Source organism: Amphiprion ocellaris, chromosome 20, assembly GCF_022539595.1.
Source record: "Amphiprion ocellaris isolate individual 3 ecotype Okinawa chromosome 20, ASM2253959v1, whole genome shotgun sequence".
In the NCBI taxonomy this organism is placed as follows: Eukaryota; Metazoa; Chordata; class Actinopteri; family Pomacentridae; genus Amphiprion; species Amphiprion ocellaris.
Window position 1 is genome coordinate 3,161,316 of NC_072785.1, and position 21,881 is coordinate 3,183,196.

The 21,881-nt window shown below is 39.6% G+C and overlaps 1 protein-coding gene across 2 annotated transcripts in view; it reads left to right on the plus strand.

The window, feature by feature from the left end:
• The first annotated feature begins 913 nt into the window (after window positions 1–913).
• Window positions 914–21,881, plus strand: part of pdss2 (prenyl (decaprenyl) diphosphate synthase, subunit 2) — a 51,138-nt gene continuing 30,170 nt past the window's right edge. The window contains exons 1-2 of one of the 2 annotated variants that reach the window (XM_055006065.1): window positions 914–1,410; window positions 15,156–15,290. In XM_055006065.1, coding sequence (XP_054862040.1) covers window positions 1,163–1,410; window positions 15,156–15,290 — 383 coding nt within the window. In that variant the 5' untranslated portion in view covers window positions 914–1,162. Of the gene's footprint in view, window positions 1,411–1,479; window positions 1,495–15,155; window positions 15,291–21,881 lie in introns of those variants that run through there. The other variant, XM_055006066.1, reaches the window with a different exon arrangement.

The window sequence follows — 21,881 nt, forward strand, 5'->3', positions numbered from 1 at the left end:
AGTCATTTTGGACAATTTGAAGTCATTTCAAATTGTCCAAAATGACTCAAAAATTTCCAGGTCATTTTGGACAATTTTCTTGTCAATTTCAACAACTTTTATATCAGCTTACATTGTTTCTCGTCATTTTGGATCGTTTTTTTGTCTTTGGGATCATTTTCGAGTCATTTAGGACAAATTTCATGTCATTCTGGACTAATTGTCTAATTGTGGATCATTTTCAAGTAATTCTGGATGGATCAATATATAATTGTTGGACTTTCTGTAACATAGTTGACATTTTAGTGATATCCAGTCATTTTTTATTAATAAGCAAATTTGTAGACATGATCATAATGAACATAAAAAAACATTAGGTTTTTTTTTTAATGTATGCAAGATATATCCCATGGACTTCAAAAGTCCCTCAATTATTTATTGACTCATATTCTATTTTACTATATCAACTTATAGTTTTGTATTAAATGCAAAGTAATCCAAATGCACAATGAATAAACGCAGAATTTAATGATTGCTCGTCATATTTAGTGATTTCCTGTTAGATAAGAGGTACAGAAGCAGGTGCTGGACTGTGTTTAATGACTACATAATCGAATAGTCTTCTAGAGGAGGAATATTTGACGCACTGACTCATTGTTTCCGGTGCTGGACAGTGACAACAGGTGTGAACCAACTGAAAAAAAGAACATTTGAAGGAGTTGAAGGGCTGCTTTGTACTTATTGTAGTTGCCGAATCAAGCAACGTGAGCTACAATATTATTAAAGATTAGTTAAATGTCCTATTAACGTGATACTTTGGCAAAACAAGCCCAATACCTTAAAACGACCATTTTTTCTCATGGAGCTCGGCCGGAGGTCCTCTACGTAGACGAGGCGTGGGCGTAGCCGGCGTCATTACGTTTTATGACGCGTTACGTTTTTACAGATGGCGGCTCGCAGTGTTAGGTCGTGTATTGTGAAACATAGCTGGTTATTTTGACAGTGACATTATGTCAGCTCCGTTACAATGACACCGTTTGTACTGCTTTTAAAAAACAAACGTTTAGTACAATGTCGCAGCGTTACCGAGTTTTAAAGTTGTAATTCAGACATGGTGTTAGCAGCAGCGAACTAGCGGGTCCAACTCAGCTGTCCCAAGGAGGAACACACTACTGGACAGAAAATGTTCCCAGCTACATGCTCCCGACTGTCCCGTGTGGCTTTATCCTGCCGAGGACAGAGGACGCTGAGTCTGCTGTCCAGCTCCGGCTCTTCAAACTGGAGCAAAGTTGTCTCCGACGCGGAGAAGATCGTCGGATATCCAACCTCGTTCATGAGCCTCCGCTGCCTGCTCAGTGATGAACTCAGTAACGTCGCCATGCACGTCAGGAAGCTGGTCGGGACTCAGCACCCTTTACTCAACACTGCCAGGTAAAATGTCCAGGTTTCTGTCCCTTTACTCAACACTGCCAGGTAAAATGTCCAGGTTTCTGTCCCTTTACTCAACACTGCCAGGTAAAATGTCCAGGTTTCTGTCTGAGCTTCAGCCAAACTTTCTCTGTCCACTGGAATAAACAATATACCTAACAGTAGATAGATAGATAGATAGATAGATAGATAGATAGATAGAGTTCAGCAGCTTACATACAACAACATAAATACCAAAAAGACAGAACAGGCAGGTTAGTAACACTAAAGGTTATTATATACTCTTAACCCTCCTGTTGTCCTCATTTACGGGCACCAAAAAATATTGTTTCCTTGTCAAAAAATCCCAAAATTCAGCAAAAAAATCCCCAAATTTCTGAAAATTTGCAAAACCTTCAGGAAGAAAATTCCAATAATTCCTTAAAAGTTTCCCTTAAAAGTTTTATTTTTTTTTTAAAAATCTCCAAATTTGACAAGAAAATTCTTGTAAATATTTTCTTAAAATGAGTAAAAATCTTCCAAAAAAAATCTTAAAAATATCTAAAGTGATTCCATGTTTATCAGTAAAACTTCTATTTTCTTCAAGAACTTTCACAAAAAAATTTGTGAAAATTTTTGTGAATGTTCTTGACAAACATTTTTAGCATTTCTTGTTTTTCCACCAAAAAATGTTCAAAGATTTCCCAAAAATGTTGAAAATGTGGACATCAGAAGTTTCACTGTGAAAATATTTTTTTTCCCACATTTTCAAACTTTAAAACGGATCAATTTTGACCCGCAGGACGACACGAGGGTCAAAAACTCGGTACAATACAATAAAAAAACACTTCTAATTTAAAAAAATCGATAGATATACTAATAAATGTAATTAAAATTGAATATACAATATGTACACATTTCAAGGCACCGTGATTTAAAGTGAATTCGACAGGTAGTAAGACCACAGTTGTAGTAAACTAAATAAGGTGCATAGACATTATACAATCACATTGGCTCTACTGTGATCCTGACTGAGACCCCCCTGACCACTCGGTGATGAGTTCTACGGGCTGATGGAGGACTAAAGAGTTCCTGAGTCTGTTGGTGGATCAGGTCAGAAATAACAGCCTGGAGCAGAACATACTCCTCTGACTGATCACAGTCCTGGTGTTGTCCAGGATTGAGAGAATCTTCTCCAGAGTCTTTCTGTCTGCTACTGAAACCAGAGAGTCCTGCTCTGTGTTCACCACTGAACCAGCTCTCCTCTCCAGTCTGTCCAGTCCCTCTTTTTAATTCAAACTACAGCATAAAAAAAGAACTGTAGACACGTCAGAAACTAAAGTCACTAAATGTCAAATGTTTCAAACTATTACCTGTTACTTCTAAGTGGAACTGAATTTTTTTTCAGTTCTTCATCTGCGACATGCTCAAAACTCCTCACCATAGAGGACTCCAGTGTTGCACAAATTTCTGCCGAGATGTTCTTCACAGTTTTTCAGCTGCTCTTTGCTGATGAGTTTCTGTCTTTCTACCTTCCTCTTTAAAATGTTCCAAAGGTTTTCTATTGGATTGAAGTCTTTCACTGTGCTTGGCCAGGTCATAGTTTTCTTTTTTCTCTTTTTTAGAAACTTTGTGTCATGTTGGCAGGATGCTTTAGATCATTATCGTGCTAGAATATCCCTTTTCTGGTGAAGTTTCTGCACACTGGGGCTCATTTTATCAGTCATTATTTTGGTATATCTACTGGCATTAATGATAGCACGAACCTGTGTCTTTCCAACACCCTTTATTCTAATGCAGCCCCAAAGCCATGTTTATTACACTCTTCCTAGAGTGTTTGTGATTGTTCAAAAGAAGAAATTTTACTCTACTGTTTAACTTAGAAATAATGCAATGATTGAAAGTGGATGCAGTTTTGATTTAATTGACATTGCTGTCAGTACATCATTTGACAATACCAGGTTGTATTCACCTCTGTTGTGTACATTGAAAATTTGAGTGAAACGTCTGTGCTCATCAGCAGAGCTTCACACATAGATACAAAACTCATAATCAAGCTTAAGTTATTTATAAATCACTGTTTTTAAGCATGAATAACATCTAAAACATGATTTGAATGATATATAGGTCAATATATAACTGAGGGACTTTTAAAGCCCATGGGACATATCTTGCGTACATTTTTATTAAAAATAAAAAAAACTTGTGTTTTTTATGTTCATTGTGATCATGTCTTTACAAATCATTTATTATGGAAACAATCGTTTATTAATAAAAAATGACTGTATATTATTAAAATGTCAACTAAATAACCTACCAAATTTAATAATAACCACCTTCAAATTAGCTGAACAATAATAATATGAGCTTATTAAAACTTTGTGTTGATTGTGTTCTTTTTATTAAGTTGAGATAATCATGACAGATATTTCTTTTTTTTGACAATATATCAAATTTTATATGGAAAATAACAAATTGTATCTGTGTCCGAGAAATCATTTTAACTAAGTTCCCCATTACAAAAACACCTCTCCAGGAAGTGTGTTAATTCCAGATCACATGACCTGCTCCACATGATATCATTTCCTCCTGAAGAAAAGACTGGCCAGACTCCAAGGCTTTCTGAGTTATTTAATAGAAAGTAGTGAACAGGTTTACTACAGTATCTTTATAAATAACTTTCACTGTCAATTTTATTCAGTTATATAAATAATATTTAGAAGAATCTTTCTGTAAAAATACCATGTGGTGTTTGGTTATAGGCGGCCATGTTGATTTTAGGCCTGAAAACAGCAAAAATGTCAACTATGATACAAAAAGTCCCGCTATTATATATTTACCCATATTTTAAATACTGGATAAACAGCAGTCATAAATTAGGGTCAGAGGTCATACTTTGCTGTACTTTGTTCCTCTCATGATAATCGTAAATTTTACATACAGCCAAAACACACTCTGGAAAGCTCTGTATATGTCAGTATGTTGACAGCGCTTATTGAAAGTCTGTATTTGTTTTGTGTTCTGTGAGACACCAGTGCATTTGTACTTGACCTCTCCTGCAGATGCAGCCATAGTATCCCCTTACATCAGACCAAACAACAGTTGATCACAATCAATAGCTATTTGCTGTTTGTTTTTCAGTTAAGCAACATCTATTGCTATCAGATTGTTTTACCATTATGCATATTACATGATAACTACAGAAACATCATTTTATTTATTTCTTTATTTGATAGGGACAGTGCACATTAAAGAATGTCTATTTAGGCAGCAATAGATGTAAATATGCTGGATTATAGCAACAATGCTAATTTACATCTGCAGTCCCTAGGCAGGTAAAAAAAAAACAAAAAACAAAAAAAAACATAACAGTGAAACATAGAACAATAGCTCACAATAAAAAGACAAAACAAAAAGTACACAAAGAAGTTAAAGGTCAGTGGTCACCAGACTGGTTGACTTTCAGCCACTGTTTAAGGTGAGTTCTGAAGGTTGCTAACGTGGGACACTCCCTTATGGAGAGTAGAAGACTGTTCCAGATCTTACTGGCCTTCACAGAAGGAGCATTTTGTCCGAAGGCTCTTTTTCTGTATGGGACCTCACAGTCCCCTCTAAAGGAGGCCCTGGTCCTGAGACCGCTGTTCCCAGCTCCTTTTTCTGGTCCATGTAGTCATTTTTGAGCTTTTTAAGTTTTTTGAGGAGTTAGTCGAGACTCCACTCGTACCCGACTGCAGCCATCTCCTGCTGGATCGCTTGGTCCAAGAGGCCCCCTTTAACTTTGACTGAATTTCATATGAAGACCACGGTGCTGGGAAGCACTGGGTCTCCTCCTCAGACCACTGCTGCTCGGAGATGGCGACCATATTTACCGGTTTTCAAAACACTAACACTAAACACTACTGCTATATGGATTGCAGTGTAGGTTTGCAAAGTCAGGAACGGCACTCGCATGTTTACGGCATTGTTGAACGGCTACACATGCAGTAACGTACTGACATTTTACGGTCACACAATGATGTGGCTCCAACTTGGCTCCTTGCCAATGGAAAAGCAAACCGTTTCTTAGGAGGCACTAGATTTGAACCAACTGAGCACTAGCACCAAACGAACGCCAAACTAGCACCTGGTTCTTTTTGGTTGAGAAGAGGTATATTACTACTACTCGCTTGGTTGTTTAAAAATGGCTGTTCTGTGTTTCCGCCGTTGATCGTTGGTCGCCGTTACCCCGCCACCAGTCTGTGACCTACTCGGTGCTTAGCTTTGGACCAGCAAAGATTTGGTGCCTGAAAAGCACCAGTTTTTGGAGCTTGGAGCTGGTTTTTAGTTGGTGGAAACACAAAAAACTGATGCTAAGTCAGGCTCTGGCTCTGAACTAGAACTGGAACCAGCTTGGTCAAAAAGTGGCCTGTGAACGTTTCTTTTAAGAGAGTCAGACCTGCGGGGCGGGACGAGTCCATGGAACATTGTTGATCAAACAAGCAAATTTAACATTTCTTAAATTCTCAAAGCTCAATAAGTTGTTCTTTAAGATTTTACAGGCATGATATGACATTAGCTTTCTATCGAAGACCTTTAACGGTTTTTTATAGGGTGACTATGATTTTGCATGTGTTTGCACCTGTCAGCGACCAACATGTTATGCAGTATTCAATGTGTGATGATATCACGGCATGTAGAAATCTAAATCTTTGTGCTTCATTCTCCAAGTTGTGATGGTATTGGTAGGGCACTGGGTTAACTGGTCAGACAGACTCATCAATCAGAATAGATGCAGTTACTTCAGTATGCAGGCAGGAGATTTGTTCAACCTTGGTGTGAAACGTGACATTTAAACTGTAACAAAAGCTAATTTCAGAATATCATGTAAATACTTGTATCTTTGTGTCATCTGCTATAATGAAGAGTAGCAACACATCGCATTAGATCAACTATTAGATCTACTTAAACGGGAGGCAAACATACATGAGCAGAACAGTTGATCAATTTGAGATCGAAATTACAATTTGAAAAAATGTAACCTCAAATCACAGAAACTTGGATATGAAATTATGAGACTATTGCTGCAAATCAGTTTTATTTCATTTAAGCCAATAGAAACTTTCAGGGGTTGTTGATGCTGGCTGACCTAAGCCCAGTCTCATTATTTCATAGCTCGTGTATTTTGTATTATGTCTGACCCAGGATTTAAACTGTTGTTGATGCTTTTACAAATCGTCCTTCTTCTATGACAGTCACACTCTTGATGGTGTCTGCTGTGATAATGCTCTATCACATTTATTACAGAGTGAATACTGAACTGAACATTTATTAAATCTAATCACAATATCTGTCATAAAACTTGCAAACAGATATTTTCCCCAAATTTGTTCAGGAGTACAAGGAGCGAGGCGCGATAGAAGTATACCAGAGAAATCCTTGACAGATACGACTGAGAAATCCCACTAGGCAGAAACTGATAACGGTTTCAGCAGAGAAGTTACACTATGTGAATCTGCTAAATGCATAATGTGATAAGAGTGGAGTCGCTGGCTAGCTGACATTTAAAGAGAGTTTGGGAAACGTCCATTCATTTGGCCGAAAGGGAACGTTTAAATTTAATTTAATAGGAAGTCAAAAAAAAAAGGAAAACAGCTCACGTATTGAACTGTCCTTGCTTCACTTTTAGATAGAGTTTTTGAGAAATATGATCAAAAGAGCACTGTTCAAACCTGCAGATCTTCCAGACACTATCCCATCTCCTCATCAGAGGAGCTTTCTTATATCTTATCCAAAGAAAGCAGGAACTTAGAGCACCAAGGAAAGAGAATGAGAACAGTGAGTCCTCGAACTCAATCTCGCCATACGGACGGGTTTGTTGGAAACAGGAGCCCAAGGGTGTAATAACCTATACACCTAAATCTGATATGACAATCCATTTGGGTGTTGTAGCAGCAGGGGGTGGGGGCAGCAGACCTCTTGACAGTCTGACTCCTCACTGTCAGCTTGGGTTGGCTGGTTCGTATTTCCCACTGTGTCTCCGCCATAGACACGCGGCAGATAAAAATATCCACAATAGCAGACAGGCAGACCCTCGTGGAGTTGGGTTTCGGTTTTTCCTTTCCTTTCATTCTCAAAAACTGCAGCTCAGCTAACTTTGCCCCAAAGTCTGGAGTTACAGCGAGGGGACTGTGGCCCGGGAGAAGAAACTTTACTTGCTTTAAGGACAGTCCTTGAGAGTTTGACTTCAACTAGAATTCCCTTGTACTGCTTTCTACTCGTTTCTCACCCTTTTTATGCAATCTCACATTTGATCTTCAGCATCTTGATCAATAGAGTGGCTATAATGAAGGCTTTCAGTGTTTCACATTCAGTCCAACTGATTCAGCTGCAATGTGGACATGACTGAATGTTGAAATTAAACAGAGTTTTGCTGCAAAGACCGACAGAAAAAGCAGATGAGACTTGCTAACCTAGTTTTTTGAATGAGACCAGACCAAGCAAAGAACCTCTGAGGAGACAAAAGCACTCGCAATTCTATGCAAGGTCAAGGGAAAAGTTGTTGGCATTGTGCAACCTTCAAATGTGTTCACAGAAACAGAGTTTCACTGCAGCAGTGTTAACTTTTTTTTTCAAAGTTTCTGAAAACTGGAAGTTTTAGAAAGTTTTTTGCTGTAACTTTAATTATTTATGATTAAAAATGAAGAATGGAAGTTCAAGTCTGGAATAAACATTGTTAACTATGATTTATGAAGAGTTCATCCTTATAGAAAAAAAATAAAATCTGACCATAGAGAGCTCTTTGTGAACTCTTTGGTGTGATTTGGTTGACAAACTGCTGATGAGAATCACTCTACAAGAACATACATTTCGGGAGCTCAATGTTTGCTCCTACATTGTGTTACCCACCCATAGATGTGTTATTTTTATGGCATCACTCATTTTTAAATCACTTTATTGGCCTTGTTTCATAGGAAAATATTTTGCACATATAAAATTTTGTGTGCACATTAAAAATCCACAATAAAATATGCTTTATTATATGATATTTGTTTGATTTGGGGGGATAATGTCTCATTGTACTCTGAAATGAAAGCATAGAACAAATAAATGAAGTTTAAAAAAAAAAAAAAAAAACAATTTAGAAACCAAAATGTATTCTAAACTTTTGACTCCTTTGTCAGATCTAACAGCTGAACACATTCATTCTTTCCACAATGGAAATCAAATATTCTTCAGAATGTTCTTCCAACTCTGTTGCAGAAGTTCCCCTAAATGTGTGGTTCTTGTAGGTTCTTTGCTTTCACTCTTCTGTCCAGTTCATCCAAACCATCTCCATGGGGTTTAAGTCTGGAGACTGTGCTGCCACTCCATGTTTTCAAGCTCACCATCTGGTTCTTTGTTCCTAAGGTAGTTCTGGCAGAGCTTGGACTGATGTTCTGGATCATTATCTGCTGTAGGATGAACCCCTGACCAACTAGAACATACCAGAGGGTTCTGCATGGAGCTGCAGAATGCTGTGGTAGCTGTTTAGGTTCAGGGTTCCTCTCACTCTGTACAAGAACCGACCCTGGATCCAGCAGAACAGCCCCAGACCATCATGCTTCCTCCTCCATGTTTGACAGTTGATGTCCTACACTGAGGAACCATCATTTCTCCTACTGGACGGCTACAAAAATCCTGCTGATGAATCAAAGATTTCAGATTTTGATACATCAGTCCATAATAACTTCTTCCAGTCTTCAGTGGTCCATTGGTGGTGTTTCATGGTCCAGGAAAGCCTCTTTTTCTTATTCTGACGTCTTAGTAACGGCTTTCTTGCTTCAACTCCACCTGTCAAACCTGCAGCTCCAAGTCTTCTCTCCACAGTTAAACTGAGACTTCTTCCTACGACCACTATGAAGCTGATTGAAGCTGTTGTCCTGTGAGCTCCTATCACCAAGCTGTTAACTCTCACAAACTGGTCTTCTGGTTCTGTTGTGGCTTTGGTTCTTCCAGACTTCTTCCTGTCAGAGTCTCCTCCAGTTTCTGAGCCTTTTGATGATGAAAAAACTGGACTCACTGACACCTTGACTTTCATTGCAATTTCTCTTCAGGAAAGATCTACATTTTGAAGTGTAATGATGGTCTGTCTCTCTTCTATTGTTAACTGTCTTTTCCTCTCCATTTTTTATAGCAACACACTACTTTCTGCAGTACAATACTGTTCTAATAATGCTCTGGAGGGTGTGGTGCCAACACGACTTTTATGCAGACAGAGGGGGTTGGAAGTAATCTAGAAAAGTTAGTAGTAGTAGTACTTTCAAGGCTTGATCAACCTCCATTGCTGCAGAACAGCTTTAAGTTGTTAACCCATTTCTTGTTCATTGGAAAGGCCTTTTTGTATAAATCTGAAATGTATTTTTCAGTTTTGGGTAACCTTACCTTTTTTTTAAACCTCTGGCAGTTCAATACTTACCTTTGTACCATTTCAAGCTATTCATTGGACTTGAACTACTTGAATTTCAATTTTTTAAAAAATTGAGAATTGGAGTGTTTTAAAACCCTTGACCAGTAGTGTAACTGTGCAAAAATCTACCAGTTGTCCCCAGATTATAATATATAGATGTTGCTAAATCTTTTTCCAAAATCTTTATTGAAGTCCCTCTCCTGAGATTAAACCCCTAAAAATTAGTTATGTTTTTCCCATGAAAACAATCTTGTTACGCGTTGTAGTGGCTTCGATGGAACTTCTTACCTTTACTTACTTTACTGTGCTTTGTGCTTTGAATATGCTGCTGGTCCCAGCCTCTATCTCCACCCATCCCTCCACCTCTGTACACTGTAAAGCTGCTTTACACATCTGTGACATCTAAGTAATTGAGTCAGACATGTTAGAACTGCAAAATAATTCTGGAGAATAATGATACAGAAAGGATGGTTCTTTTGGTTACATATGTTAAGTCTGAAGCCATAGTTTTGTCATCAAACTACATTTTCAAGGTGTAAATGCTCAGTAATGGTATCGATTGCTAATTTCCCTCAAAATCATGTAAATATTTTTTAAAAAGGTGTTTAATTAAACTAATTTAATACGTGCAAATCATCTACAAAATGGGAGATCCAGTCAAACAGTCTAAAACCATGGCAAATTATTTATAATTTGCGTGCAAAGAACAAAAATTCACTGCGATGGTACAGAGAATTCATGTGCAACTGCATTTTTAATGTCAGAAAACCTCATTGTTAAGCCCTGTAAAACTCAAAACTTTCTGCCTTGTTGACTTCTTTTTGCCTAAACACCTTAATCAAATTATTCCATCTTTTGAATTTTGGCGAGAAATGATTTTTAATTGACTTTGGCAGGCTATAATTATGAAATTGCCTTTTTCTAACTGAATTGTGCCTATTTCAAAGCACTGAGAGTAGCAAGGTCCAAAAAAAAAAGGCAGAGAAATCGCTTAAGTGAAATAACCAAAACTGAAAAACAAATGTTTTCAGGATCTTTAAAACCCACTGAATATTTGACCAGGATCTCTGCTGTACTGTTTGGAAATCTGAGAGTCAAATCCTGGAAATTGGAATAAAGTGTTGGTGGATATTCTAAACATTCTCCCCATCTCAGTCTATAATGGTGCCTGCCGTGCACTGTAGAGGCAGATGCACTGCATAAAATCTGTCCTTAAGAAAAGTGCAGACAGATTGGGCACATTCATTCGTTCGTTCATTCATTACTGAGGAAGAAAAGACAGGCAGAGGATCAATACGACAGCACACGTGAGGTCATACATTTGCATGCATTAATTCCAGCCCCTGCATGCAGCGGCTAAAGTTCCTGAATTCCTGCGCTGCGATTGCAGAGCAGAAGGCGTGGTGACCTGTTCACAACCCTTTAAAATGACAGCAGCCCATTTCTCTCTCTCTGCTCCATCTCTCGCTCCCTGTAGCCCTCACTAGCTCTCTTTTTCCACATCATCTTTTTGCCCCCACCCCTTTGCGGGAGGGCGGTTGTGATTGATAGATGTATGCTGGTGTGGATAGTGACATAAATATTAATCATCTGCCACCCTCAGGCCGCCGACTTACCTGGACTCCACCAGAGGAGAGCAGCTTCATCATTTTTGCTCCCAGGTCGGTTTTGTTCGGCGGGCCGTGCCACTGCGTTCATCAGGATGTCGGTCTAACAACTATTTTCCAACAGAGTAAAAATTTAGAGTGACCATAAATAAACCTCATGAGCTGTAAAGAAAGACAGCCGTATGTAATGTCAGCTGTGTCGTAAACTTCTGGAAACGGACTGTGAGGTGTTTTATGTGGAAGGTTTGGTTTTTTTGGGAAGGAACAAAGCCTCGGGGCATTTTTCCTTTCACTACCAGAACACTGTGTATTACTCGTGTATTTCTTCTGTCGTCTTTTTGCACATTCCCATTTCTTTCTGGCCTCTATTCCCTCCATCTCTCTGCATTCCCTCCCTCTCTTCATGCTCCGTCTCTCGCATCCACACTGTGTCTCAGGTTCCTCCACCACCACCACCGCTACCACCCCCATGTGGTGCAGGGGTGGGTCAGAGAGGTGGGGGCTCTGGGCTGGTGGTGGGGTGGCGAGGCTGATGTCTGGGCATCGAGCGGAGGGGGGCGTGGCTGCTTGTCTGCCTCGGAGCCCCTAACGAGAGTGTGATTCATGGCACAAGGGGCTCCCATGGGGACAGGATTAGAGGTGCTCTGTCTAACCGCTCCCCAGAGAGAGTAAAAAGATATTTAATCTGCCCACCATGCAGGCAGCTAGCTCTGGGCTCCGTGTGTGTCTTTGTTGGTGTGTGTGTGTGTGTGTGTGTGTGTGTGTGTGTGTGAACGTGTCAGAAGGTTGTTGGTGAAGCAGGCAGGAATACCCCCCACCCTGAACACCCACTTCAAAAAATACAGTCCTGCAGCATCAGTGATCAATAATATTCCCGTTATTTTCTTCCACCGTGCACAATAAATGAAAAACGTTCAACAGTCCTTTAAAATTTTGTTTCATAAGTGTAGACCCCAATGGTATCTGGTATTTAATGACAATACAAGACCTGTGGTTCAGTTAGAAAGCAGTAAACCGGTGTGCAATAGTGAGATACTACTGGGTCAATATATAACTGAGGGACTTTTGAAGTCCATGGGCTATATCTTGGATACATTTTTATTAAAAGTAAAAAAAATAATGTTTTTATGTTTATTATGATCATGTCTTCACAAATTCCATAATTATTTATTATGGAAACAATTATTAACAAAAAATGTCTGAATTTCACTAAAACGTCAACTAAATAACCGTCTGAATTTAATAACAACCACCTTCTAAATAGCTAAATGATAATAAAATGAGCTGATTCAGAAATTGTTTTGATTGTGTTCTTTTTATTAAGTTGAGATAATCATGACAGATATTTCTTTTTTGGCAATATATCAAATTTTATATGAAAATAACAAATCGTATCTGTGTCCAAGAAATCACTTTCAACTAAAATTCAGAAAGCCTTTATTGCCAAGTGAGTACACAAAACAAATTGGACTTGGTGTATAGAGAGCGGTACCTAGCAACAACAACAGACAGTAAAAGAATAAATAAACAAATCTAAATCTGTGAATTCTAAATAAGAAATGCTACAAGTGTAAGTATTAGAAGTATTGTGTAAAAGTAAATGTAAAACCACTGTAATAAAGTAGATTTTTTTTTTTTAATTACAATATTGCACATCAGAGGTTTGAATATTGTATATGTATTGAACTGAACATTGCACTGACAGAAGTCAGAAGTCCTACGTTCCCAACTAGAAAAGCACCTCTCCAGGAAGTGTGTTAATTCCAGATCACATGACCTGCTCCACATGATGTCATTTCCTCCTGAAGAAAAGACTGGCCAGACTCCAAGGCTTTCTGACTGATTTAATATAAAGTAGTCAACAGGTTTACTACAATATCTTTAGAAATAACTTTATATTTCAATTTTATTCAATTGTATATATAATATATTAGAAGAACCTTTCTCTAAAATGCCGTGTGGTGTTTGGTTCTAGGCGGCCATGTTGATTTTAGACCTGAAAACAGCAAAAATGTTAACTATGGTACAAAAAGTCCCACAATTCTAAATTGATGCTACTGTATTGTATATGTGTATATATAAATGTTTAAACTGTACTCTGTCTATCCCTATACATTTTGATAATTCTTTCAAACATAAAGAAGACAGAAGGAATACAAACAAGTTTAAAGCATCTACAATCAATGTTCTTATATTTAAAATGGCACAAGTGATTGTATGTATGTGAAAGAGATTGTTCATAGTAAACTGCAGTTTTTTAAATCATCATTCAGCCCATTGTTTTAGAATTGAAGCCCTGACTTTACTTATAGTTTCGATGACGTCTTGTTGATCTGTACCCAGGCCTGAATGATATACAGGGGAAAAAAACATTCTACAATTATTTTGCACACATTGCAATTACAATATGAGTAAAAATTCTGTCATGTATTTTCCACTGAAGTAAGCTTTGCAGCAAGCCAACATGTTCCCTTACATTTGGATTTTTAATGGAATATCTCCATAGAGGTACAGAGGAACATTTCCAGCAACCATCACTCCTGTGTTCTAATGCTACATTGTGTTAGCTAATGGTGTTGAAAGGCTCACTGATGATTAGAAAACCCTTGTGCGGTTATGTTAGCACATGGATAAAAGTGTGAGTTTTCATGGAAAACATGAAATTATCTGGATGACCCCAAACTTTTGAACAGTCATGTATGAAGGTATGTTATGCCAACTTTTGCCAAAAGCACTTGTAAATCCTGTGGTTTGAATATTGCACTTGGCCAAATTGCAGTTTCACTAATATTTTGATTCTTTGTTCAGCCATAATCTCAGCATAGCATATAGCTTCCAGCAGCAGCAGACAGTTGTTTTAAAATCACGTGATGAACCTCAACCAACCTGTTTTCTAGCATTAGAATATAGGGGAGCGTTTAGTAGCTAAAATGTCAAGTATTTCTCTCAGGAGTTGGTGGAGACCAAAAAGAAGGTAAAAGAACCTAAAAGAAGATTGTTCCATGGACTTCTGTTCACCTGGTGGCCAAAACGGGACTCTCACAGTCATCAAAATGCCATGAAATATGAATCTGTCTGCTGGATGTTTAGATAACCGATGCACATGTCAGCTGGTTTTTGCTTTGTAAAGAGAGGAACTGTCTTTACTTCAGACGCAGTACTTTAATCACACTAATAATGCACTCAGCCTGTTTTCAAGCTTTTACTGGTTGGTAAATGTTGCTCATTAAAACAGAGGGATGCCTGGCAGTGGGAGCAGGTCTAACTGGACTCTGGTAGGGAGAGAACCAGGTGGCTTCCTGGCAGCACAGTGGTTAGCAGGTTCTGTTCAGACCTGCTGGTTGGCTGGAACCTTTTTCAGTGGAGTTTCCATGTTCTCCTCATGCCTGTGTGGGTTTTCTTTGGGTGCTCTGGCTTCCTCCCACATCTTAAAGACATGCATGATAGGTTAATGAATTGGTGATTCCAAATTGCCCGTAGGTGTGAATGTGAGTGTGAATGGTTGAACCAGCGACCAGTCCAGGGTGCCCCCAGCCTGTCGCTCAGCCCACTGTTGATAATGAGACTAACTTAATACTCAATTTGTGAGTCTAGCATGTTTGCTTTTGTTGACAAGGACTATAAAGAAGATGTTCCTACATTTGCTGTTATTAATAGAAAGCATTCAGACAAATAAATCACAGCTTTAAATGGAATGTCTAATTGTAATTTGATGCACTGATGGCGTCTTTTTGCAGGGGGTTTGTCTATGACAGCAAGAACAACCTTCAGATGAGGGGACTGGTCGTCCTTCTCCTGTCTAAAGCTGCAGGGCCGAACCAGGCAGCCTCTGATCTCCTCACTCAGGACATGGTCAGCGGCATCTACCCCAGGTAAATAACCTGAAGGCATGACACCATGTTGTTGGTTCAGGCATACAGAATACATAATGTTACTGTATCTTTACTTATTACAACTAAGATTTATCAGCAAATGTCTGCTCAGTGTTCATCTGTCTTTGTTTTCCATCTCTTTACACTTCCTAACATCTGCTGTACTTTCTGCATGCTTCTACTTGTTTGACTTTGCACCTCGGTAATCAACATCGGCAGAATGCACTGATGAATCTTCCTCCTTTGCAGGAAATTCCCTAAAGCACGACTAACTGAAAATTCTACTGAGCTGCTATTGCCCTTGAGGGTTTTCTTAAACGGTAAATGGTGTCTTCCCACTTTAATCACAGTTGCAGTCTTAGAAATGACGGCCGTTTCACAGCAGAGCTGGTGTACACCAAGCAGCTTGTTGGGTTAAATACAATAAAACCAAGCTGCATTAAATCCACAGTTCCTAGTTCATGTCCGTAGCCACACACAAGCTTCCCTCTCATGTATGCACTGCTTGGGAGGAAACAGTGGGCAGTGAACATCTGTAGCATTACATTGTAGAGCCATAAATGTGCGTGGCAAGCAGACCGAGAAAGGTGATGCCACTTTTGTCCCTGTTACATGGCTGCTGAAGGATAAATAGTGAAATAAAATCCCCATGTCAGGTAATTCTATCTTGTCTCCTCTGTGGTTATCATCCGTATCAATTCCTGTAAATGAAGCACTACATCATCCTGCAAATATGATGGAATGTGGCGGCAATGCAGCCACAGTTACAAGATGGGAGTATTTTTATTTCATTTACTTATGCATAGATTTTTGCTAATTGGATTTTTTTTAAGCCCCTTTCAGTTGCTTTTTGTTCAAAATGACAGGCATTTAGGAGATATTTTACACTGGTAAATGTACGTACAGAGAACAAACAGTTTTTGATGCTAACTTAGTCTGTCATGCTAGAAATTACCTTAGACAATCCAACGCAATAATCCTTTAGGAACATGCAAACAGAAGTTTTCCACAGTTGATGTTTCCATGTAAAAGACCGTCTCTCAGTACTTAATAGACACAGACACTAATTCCATTTTATGAAAAAGAAGAAGTCGCAGGAAGCCAAATCTAGTAGGTGAGGTGGGTGGGAGTGATGACTGCTGTCGTGGCCAAAAACCACGTGGCCACAATGTGCTGCTAGTGAGATGCTTCAGGTAACACTCGGAGCTCCTCTCAGGCTGCCTCAGCGACCAGCGTGCAGCTCAGAACAGGGATGTGTGTGTTTGCCAAGTGGTTTCCAGAAGTGACTGCTGTGTTTGGCGTGGCTGTGCTCTGGGTGCCTGAAAGGCTTCTTTCTTAGTGCGCGCTGGCACAAGGCACATGTGTGTAGAGGAGCCGTGTCTGCGCAGAAACATCCTAATATTAGAACTAATTGGAATAAACCAGGCGTCATGGAAGGGCTCGAGCCCCGTCCTGCTCGGTCTGCGAGGCCGAGGCGTATCGGCAGGTTATGCGCTGCTAAGGAAAGAGTTTCTACAGACTCACTTCATGTCATGACCTGGCACTCACAGCACTGTGACACCGGATCACTGAATCCAACATGCAGCATTCCCTCACTCATGTGATGGATAGTCCAAAGCCAAACACACACACACACACACACACACACACACACACACACACACACACACACACACACACATATACACACACACACACACACACAGCCACGCAGCATGACTTGATCACCTCATTTGCACTATTTTGCTCCCTCTCTCTCTCTCTCTGCCCCCACCTCTCCTGAGCTCATTAGCACCTCTGCTGATGGCGAGATGGAAGGATGGAGGGAGTCAGGGTGGGGCGGGTTTGGGGGGTGATTGAAACCTCCGGGGGATGGTCTCCTCCCTCCTGACAGGCAGCATTTGTAAAACATTTCCCACTCTACTGCCTGACACTGATGATTCACCAAAGCACCACCATGATAGATAGATAGATAGATAGATAGATAGATAGATAGATAGATAGATAGATAGATAGATAGATAGATAGATAGATAGATAGATAGATAGATAGATAGATAGATAGAAAAGACGAAGCACGGGCACACACTCACAGATAGTCCAAGTTGTACCCACCACATCTCTTAATTTCTTGTGACAAATGAACGCTGTGCCACTGCACACATCACGCCGGCCGTCTGATGGACAGGCCACCTCTTTAAATCACACACAGGGATGCACTCAGATCTGCAAGGCTGTGTTTGATGGCGAGGCAGACTGCGGAGGGAGGAAAATGGAACAGAACAGTCAGGACAAGGGGCGTGGTGAGGGGCGTTACACCTCGGCAGGATGGCATCGGTTGCTATGCAACTGGGCACCAAAGCTATTTATACACCGGCCCCCTTGTCCCCCTTTTTCCTCCCAAAGCTCCTCTGCTACTGATCAGGACTGCTAGATTGGAGGCATAGCTTTGGAATGTGTATGCACCGGGGTACAACTTTGTGCTATTGTGCATTTCCAAAGGTTTTGTGTTTCCTAATTTTACTTTATTCAACATATAACTTAGTTTGATGATGAGGATATATGCTGTTAGGTGATCTAAAAGTTTTTCTGCCATTCAGCATCATTCAGAATCATTGCAGCAGAAACAGACATGTCTTCCTTAATCCATCTATTTTACTTCCTTTTTAAAATCTTATGCCTCCTTTAGCTGTCATGCATCTTCTTCACCGGCAGTTCGTTCTCGTGTTTTTATCAGCTAATGTAGCATAGAGTCTCAAGCAGCGATTAAAGTGGGCTACAGAGGTCTGGTAAGATCACCTCAGTGTTTTATTTTTCATTTCCCCTTCTTCACCAAAATTAGACGAGAACAAGCTTTCCTGTCCAATTACTGTGACCCTGTAACCATTTTTCAAATTTACTCAATATACTGATATATCAATAAAAAGTGACATATAGTGAGATGGTGGTTTCCACAGTGTACAATTCTATTGTGAAATAGAATTTGTGAATTGCGATTGATCACTGGCCCTGTACACTCAATAAACTCTTTGCTTAGTGTCTTCGACTTAATGGCCTTATTGGAACTTGCATATTGATCTAACCTCAAATACTAAGGCTGGTTTTATCTCAGTGGTAATTTCCATTTGTTGAACATAGTTGTTAACAAATCCCAGAACGGTTTAGGCCCAGAATGCATCTGTGATATGTTCAGAGAATACAAACCTAGCAGGGCTCTTAGATCCAAGGACTCAGGTCAGCTAGTCCAGGCCAGAGTCTGGACTAAACATGGAGTAGCAGCATTTAGCTGTTATGCTGCAAACAAGTGGAACAAACTGCCAGTGAGATTAAACTTTCACCAAATGTAGACACTTTTAAATCCAGGTTAAAACATTTCTTTTCTCATGCGCCTATGCATGAAATCTGCACGATATCTTTTAACTATCTGCACCTTACTGTAATGCTCTTAATGTTTTATGGAAAGCACTTTGAATTATCTTGGACATGAAGGGTGCAATACAAATAAACTTGCCTTGCCTTGCCTTGCTGGGATTCTCAGCTAACGTTTCGCTTTGGCTTGAAACAACTGTGTTCCTCTCACTGCTAAATGATATCAGTGGATTCTTGATATGGTGTTCATCACAGTCATATTGTTCAAGGAGAAACCTCAGTAGACAGACTCCATAAGAACAAATTCAACTTGGAATAAATTTCATTTTTTTTTAATTATTTAAGTCAGAATCAGCCGCAGCTCTTTGTCATGCTCCTCTTGTTCTAACAAAGAGTTCTCCACTTGAACCTCGTCAAGCGTAGCCATCACTCTGAGACACCTTGAGAACATATGACTGTCGGTGCATTAATTTCCTCTTATTTAAACCATGAACTTATTAACTCTCATTCGGGGCGACTGTGTTGTTGCTCTGCGTCACCGAGCAGAGAAACCAACCAGACAATGGGTGTGATTGAGAGGCAAAATAGATGACATTATTGAATTTTAATCACATCTATTCCACGCCAACGTCGAACATGGCAATTACCTGGCTGTGTGTGTGTGTGTGTGTGTGTGTGTGTGTGTGTGTGTGTGTGTGTGTGTGTGTGTGTGTGTGTGTGTGTGTGTGTGTGTGTGTGTGTGTGTGTGTGTGTGTGTGTGTGTGTGTGTGTGTGTGTGTGTGTGTGTGTGTGTGTGTGTGTGTGTGTGTGTGTGTGTGTGTGTGTGTGTGTTCATGAGTGTATATAGTAAAGGGTTGGAGCTCAAGGCAGACGACCGGCTCATCAGGTTCTCACAGCGGTTGAAAGAAGGTCGTAAGTGGCTATCAGCGCACCCGACCCTGTCTGGATAGATCCCTCCTGTCGCAGCGTGGTGAGCTCCTTCCATATGGAGAGGGGCCTAATTATCCCCCACCAATGACTGAATCAACATTTGATTATATCCTCCCTAACGCTGCTCTGAAAGGCTCTATTCAAAGACCACTTTTATATCTTTTTCCTCATAATCAAGAATGGCTGTTATTTGCTAATGATAAGTTTAATTTCTTTTTTTTAAACACAACCCCTGATGCGCTTTGCAGAAAGATGTCTTGACATATGCTGGTTTATGCCCTGAAGATGCTGATACTAACTTGATTTTTAAGAATTTTAACCAAATTGTAGTTGCAGAGAAATGACTTCTTTTGTTACAAATACACAGTAAATTCTAAGTAGTAGTCACTAAAGGTTTCACAATGTTTGAATGAACTGTGATGATGCAGACCGTCTTTGTTTGGAGAGGTATTGTATAGTTTAGTCAAATGAAAAGCAGACTCTACAATCTGAATATTGTAGTTTTATTGACTAAATAGATGGTTTTCTGTTTCACCAGACAGAAGAAAAGGAAACTCATGAATTGTTTGTTTTGACCAATTCCTTTGTGATCACCTCACCTCACCAAATTAGTTTTCAAACTTTCTAAAGCTGCATATTTCACAGACATAAAGACAATGAAAAGGTTTCTGTCAAAAACCTCTCTAACTGTCAAGCCTCTGGAACACCTCCTTTAGAAGCTGTTGACAACAAAGCTGTGATTTTAAAATTTATTCAGTGTTTTCCCTACAATGCAAAGGCTTAGACGCAGCACCCAGGTATTTCTGTGGAGCGCCTTAAGCCAAATGAACATGAAGTGACATTTAGTCAATATCTTAAACCAAATGTTAAAACAACCCTCAGACCAGCAGAGAGATGGACTGATCTCAGATATAGGAAAGACATGCCAATCAAAACTCGGTCTAAAAACAAACCCTCAGTGTTTCCTTTCCAGATCCATGGCTCCTAACCATAGAAGGGATGCTTCTGGTTTTATGTAGTCTCTTTACTGTAAACTGTATATAAAGATGAAAGAACCCTTTGTGATGTCATCCATAAGTTTCCTGAAGAGCTGTTCTTAAGTCCACAGCAGGTTCCTATACCGAAACTACCGTACTATATGATATGCAAGAAAAAGATCGAAAATGTCCCAAAACATAGTATGTTGAATACAGTACAGGGGTCCTCGGTTTACGACATCCTCGACCTACGGCGTTTTGTCGTTTCGTCGGAGTTGGTTACGTGGAACTAATTAGTGAGCGGAGTGGACAAATACGTCGTCACGCGGCGCTGTAATATGGCATTGTTTACATTCGCTGGTTGTACATCACCTTGGATTGTGCTGCGTTCAGTAACTTTTTGCCCTTCGTTATGGCTCCCAAGCGTAAGTCAGACTCTTCTGATGGCAGTGCTTTGAAGAAAAGGAAAGCCATCTCCATGTGTGCTGTCTTCACTGCAACGTAAAAGCTGCAGCTGTTCAACTAGTTAAACTTGCAAAATGAATCGTGAGTTGTAGCAAACTTAACTTCTTTACTGTGGCTCTTGAGACACGTTATAGAGTGAAAACTCTAGTGAAAACAGAATAAAACAACAACATAAATACATGTAAATAAATCCTTTTAACTTAACCGGTCAGTCCAAAAATGAAGTTAATTACTTACGACGTTGCCTCTGTGGCGTGTACAAAATAGTGTGTAAAGCTAAACATCAAAATAGCAGACAGGAAGTGACGACTGTCAACAGACAACTTCAAAATAAAGCGTTTTTCAAAATAAAGTACATCAATAATTCTGCCGAAAGGGCAGCACACCATGGAAGTGAAATTAGATTTAATAAAGCACTTGGAACACTGACGAACATTGGCATTATTAGATCAAGTTGTAAAAATGGTGCAGCATATTCTGTTATTTTCTTGTAAAATGACTCATACATGCTTGAAAGTCGCTGGTATTCATGACTTTTTTGAAAAACTGATCGATATCATGATGCACATAATGGCTTTGTTTACATTTTCTCCGGAGTTCTGACTTACGGCGAAAATGGACTTACATCAATCTGTAGGAAAAGAACTCCAACGTAAGTTGACGACCCCCTGTATGCCAAAAATACAAGATGGATGTAGCCACCATGTCACCAAGTGGTTTGTACTGTTGCTCTTACTGTTTTGAAGCCTTGATTTTGGGATTCATCAATTGCCATCATGCTTTAACCCTTTGATGCACCACATGGGTCAAAAGATACCCATATTCCATTGAATATGGGTCACTTTTCACCC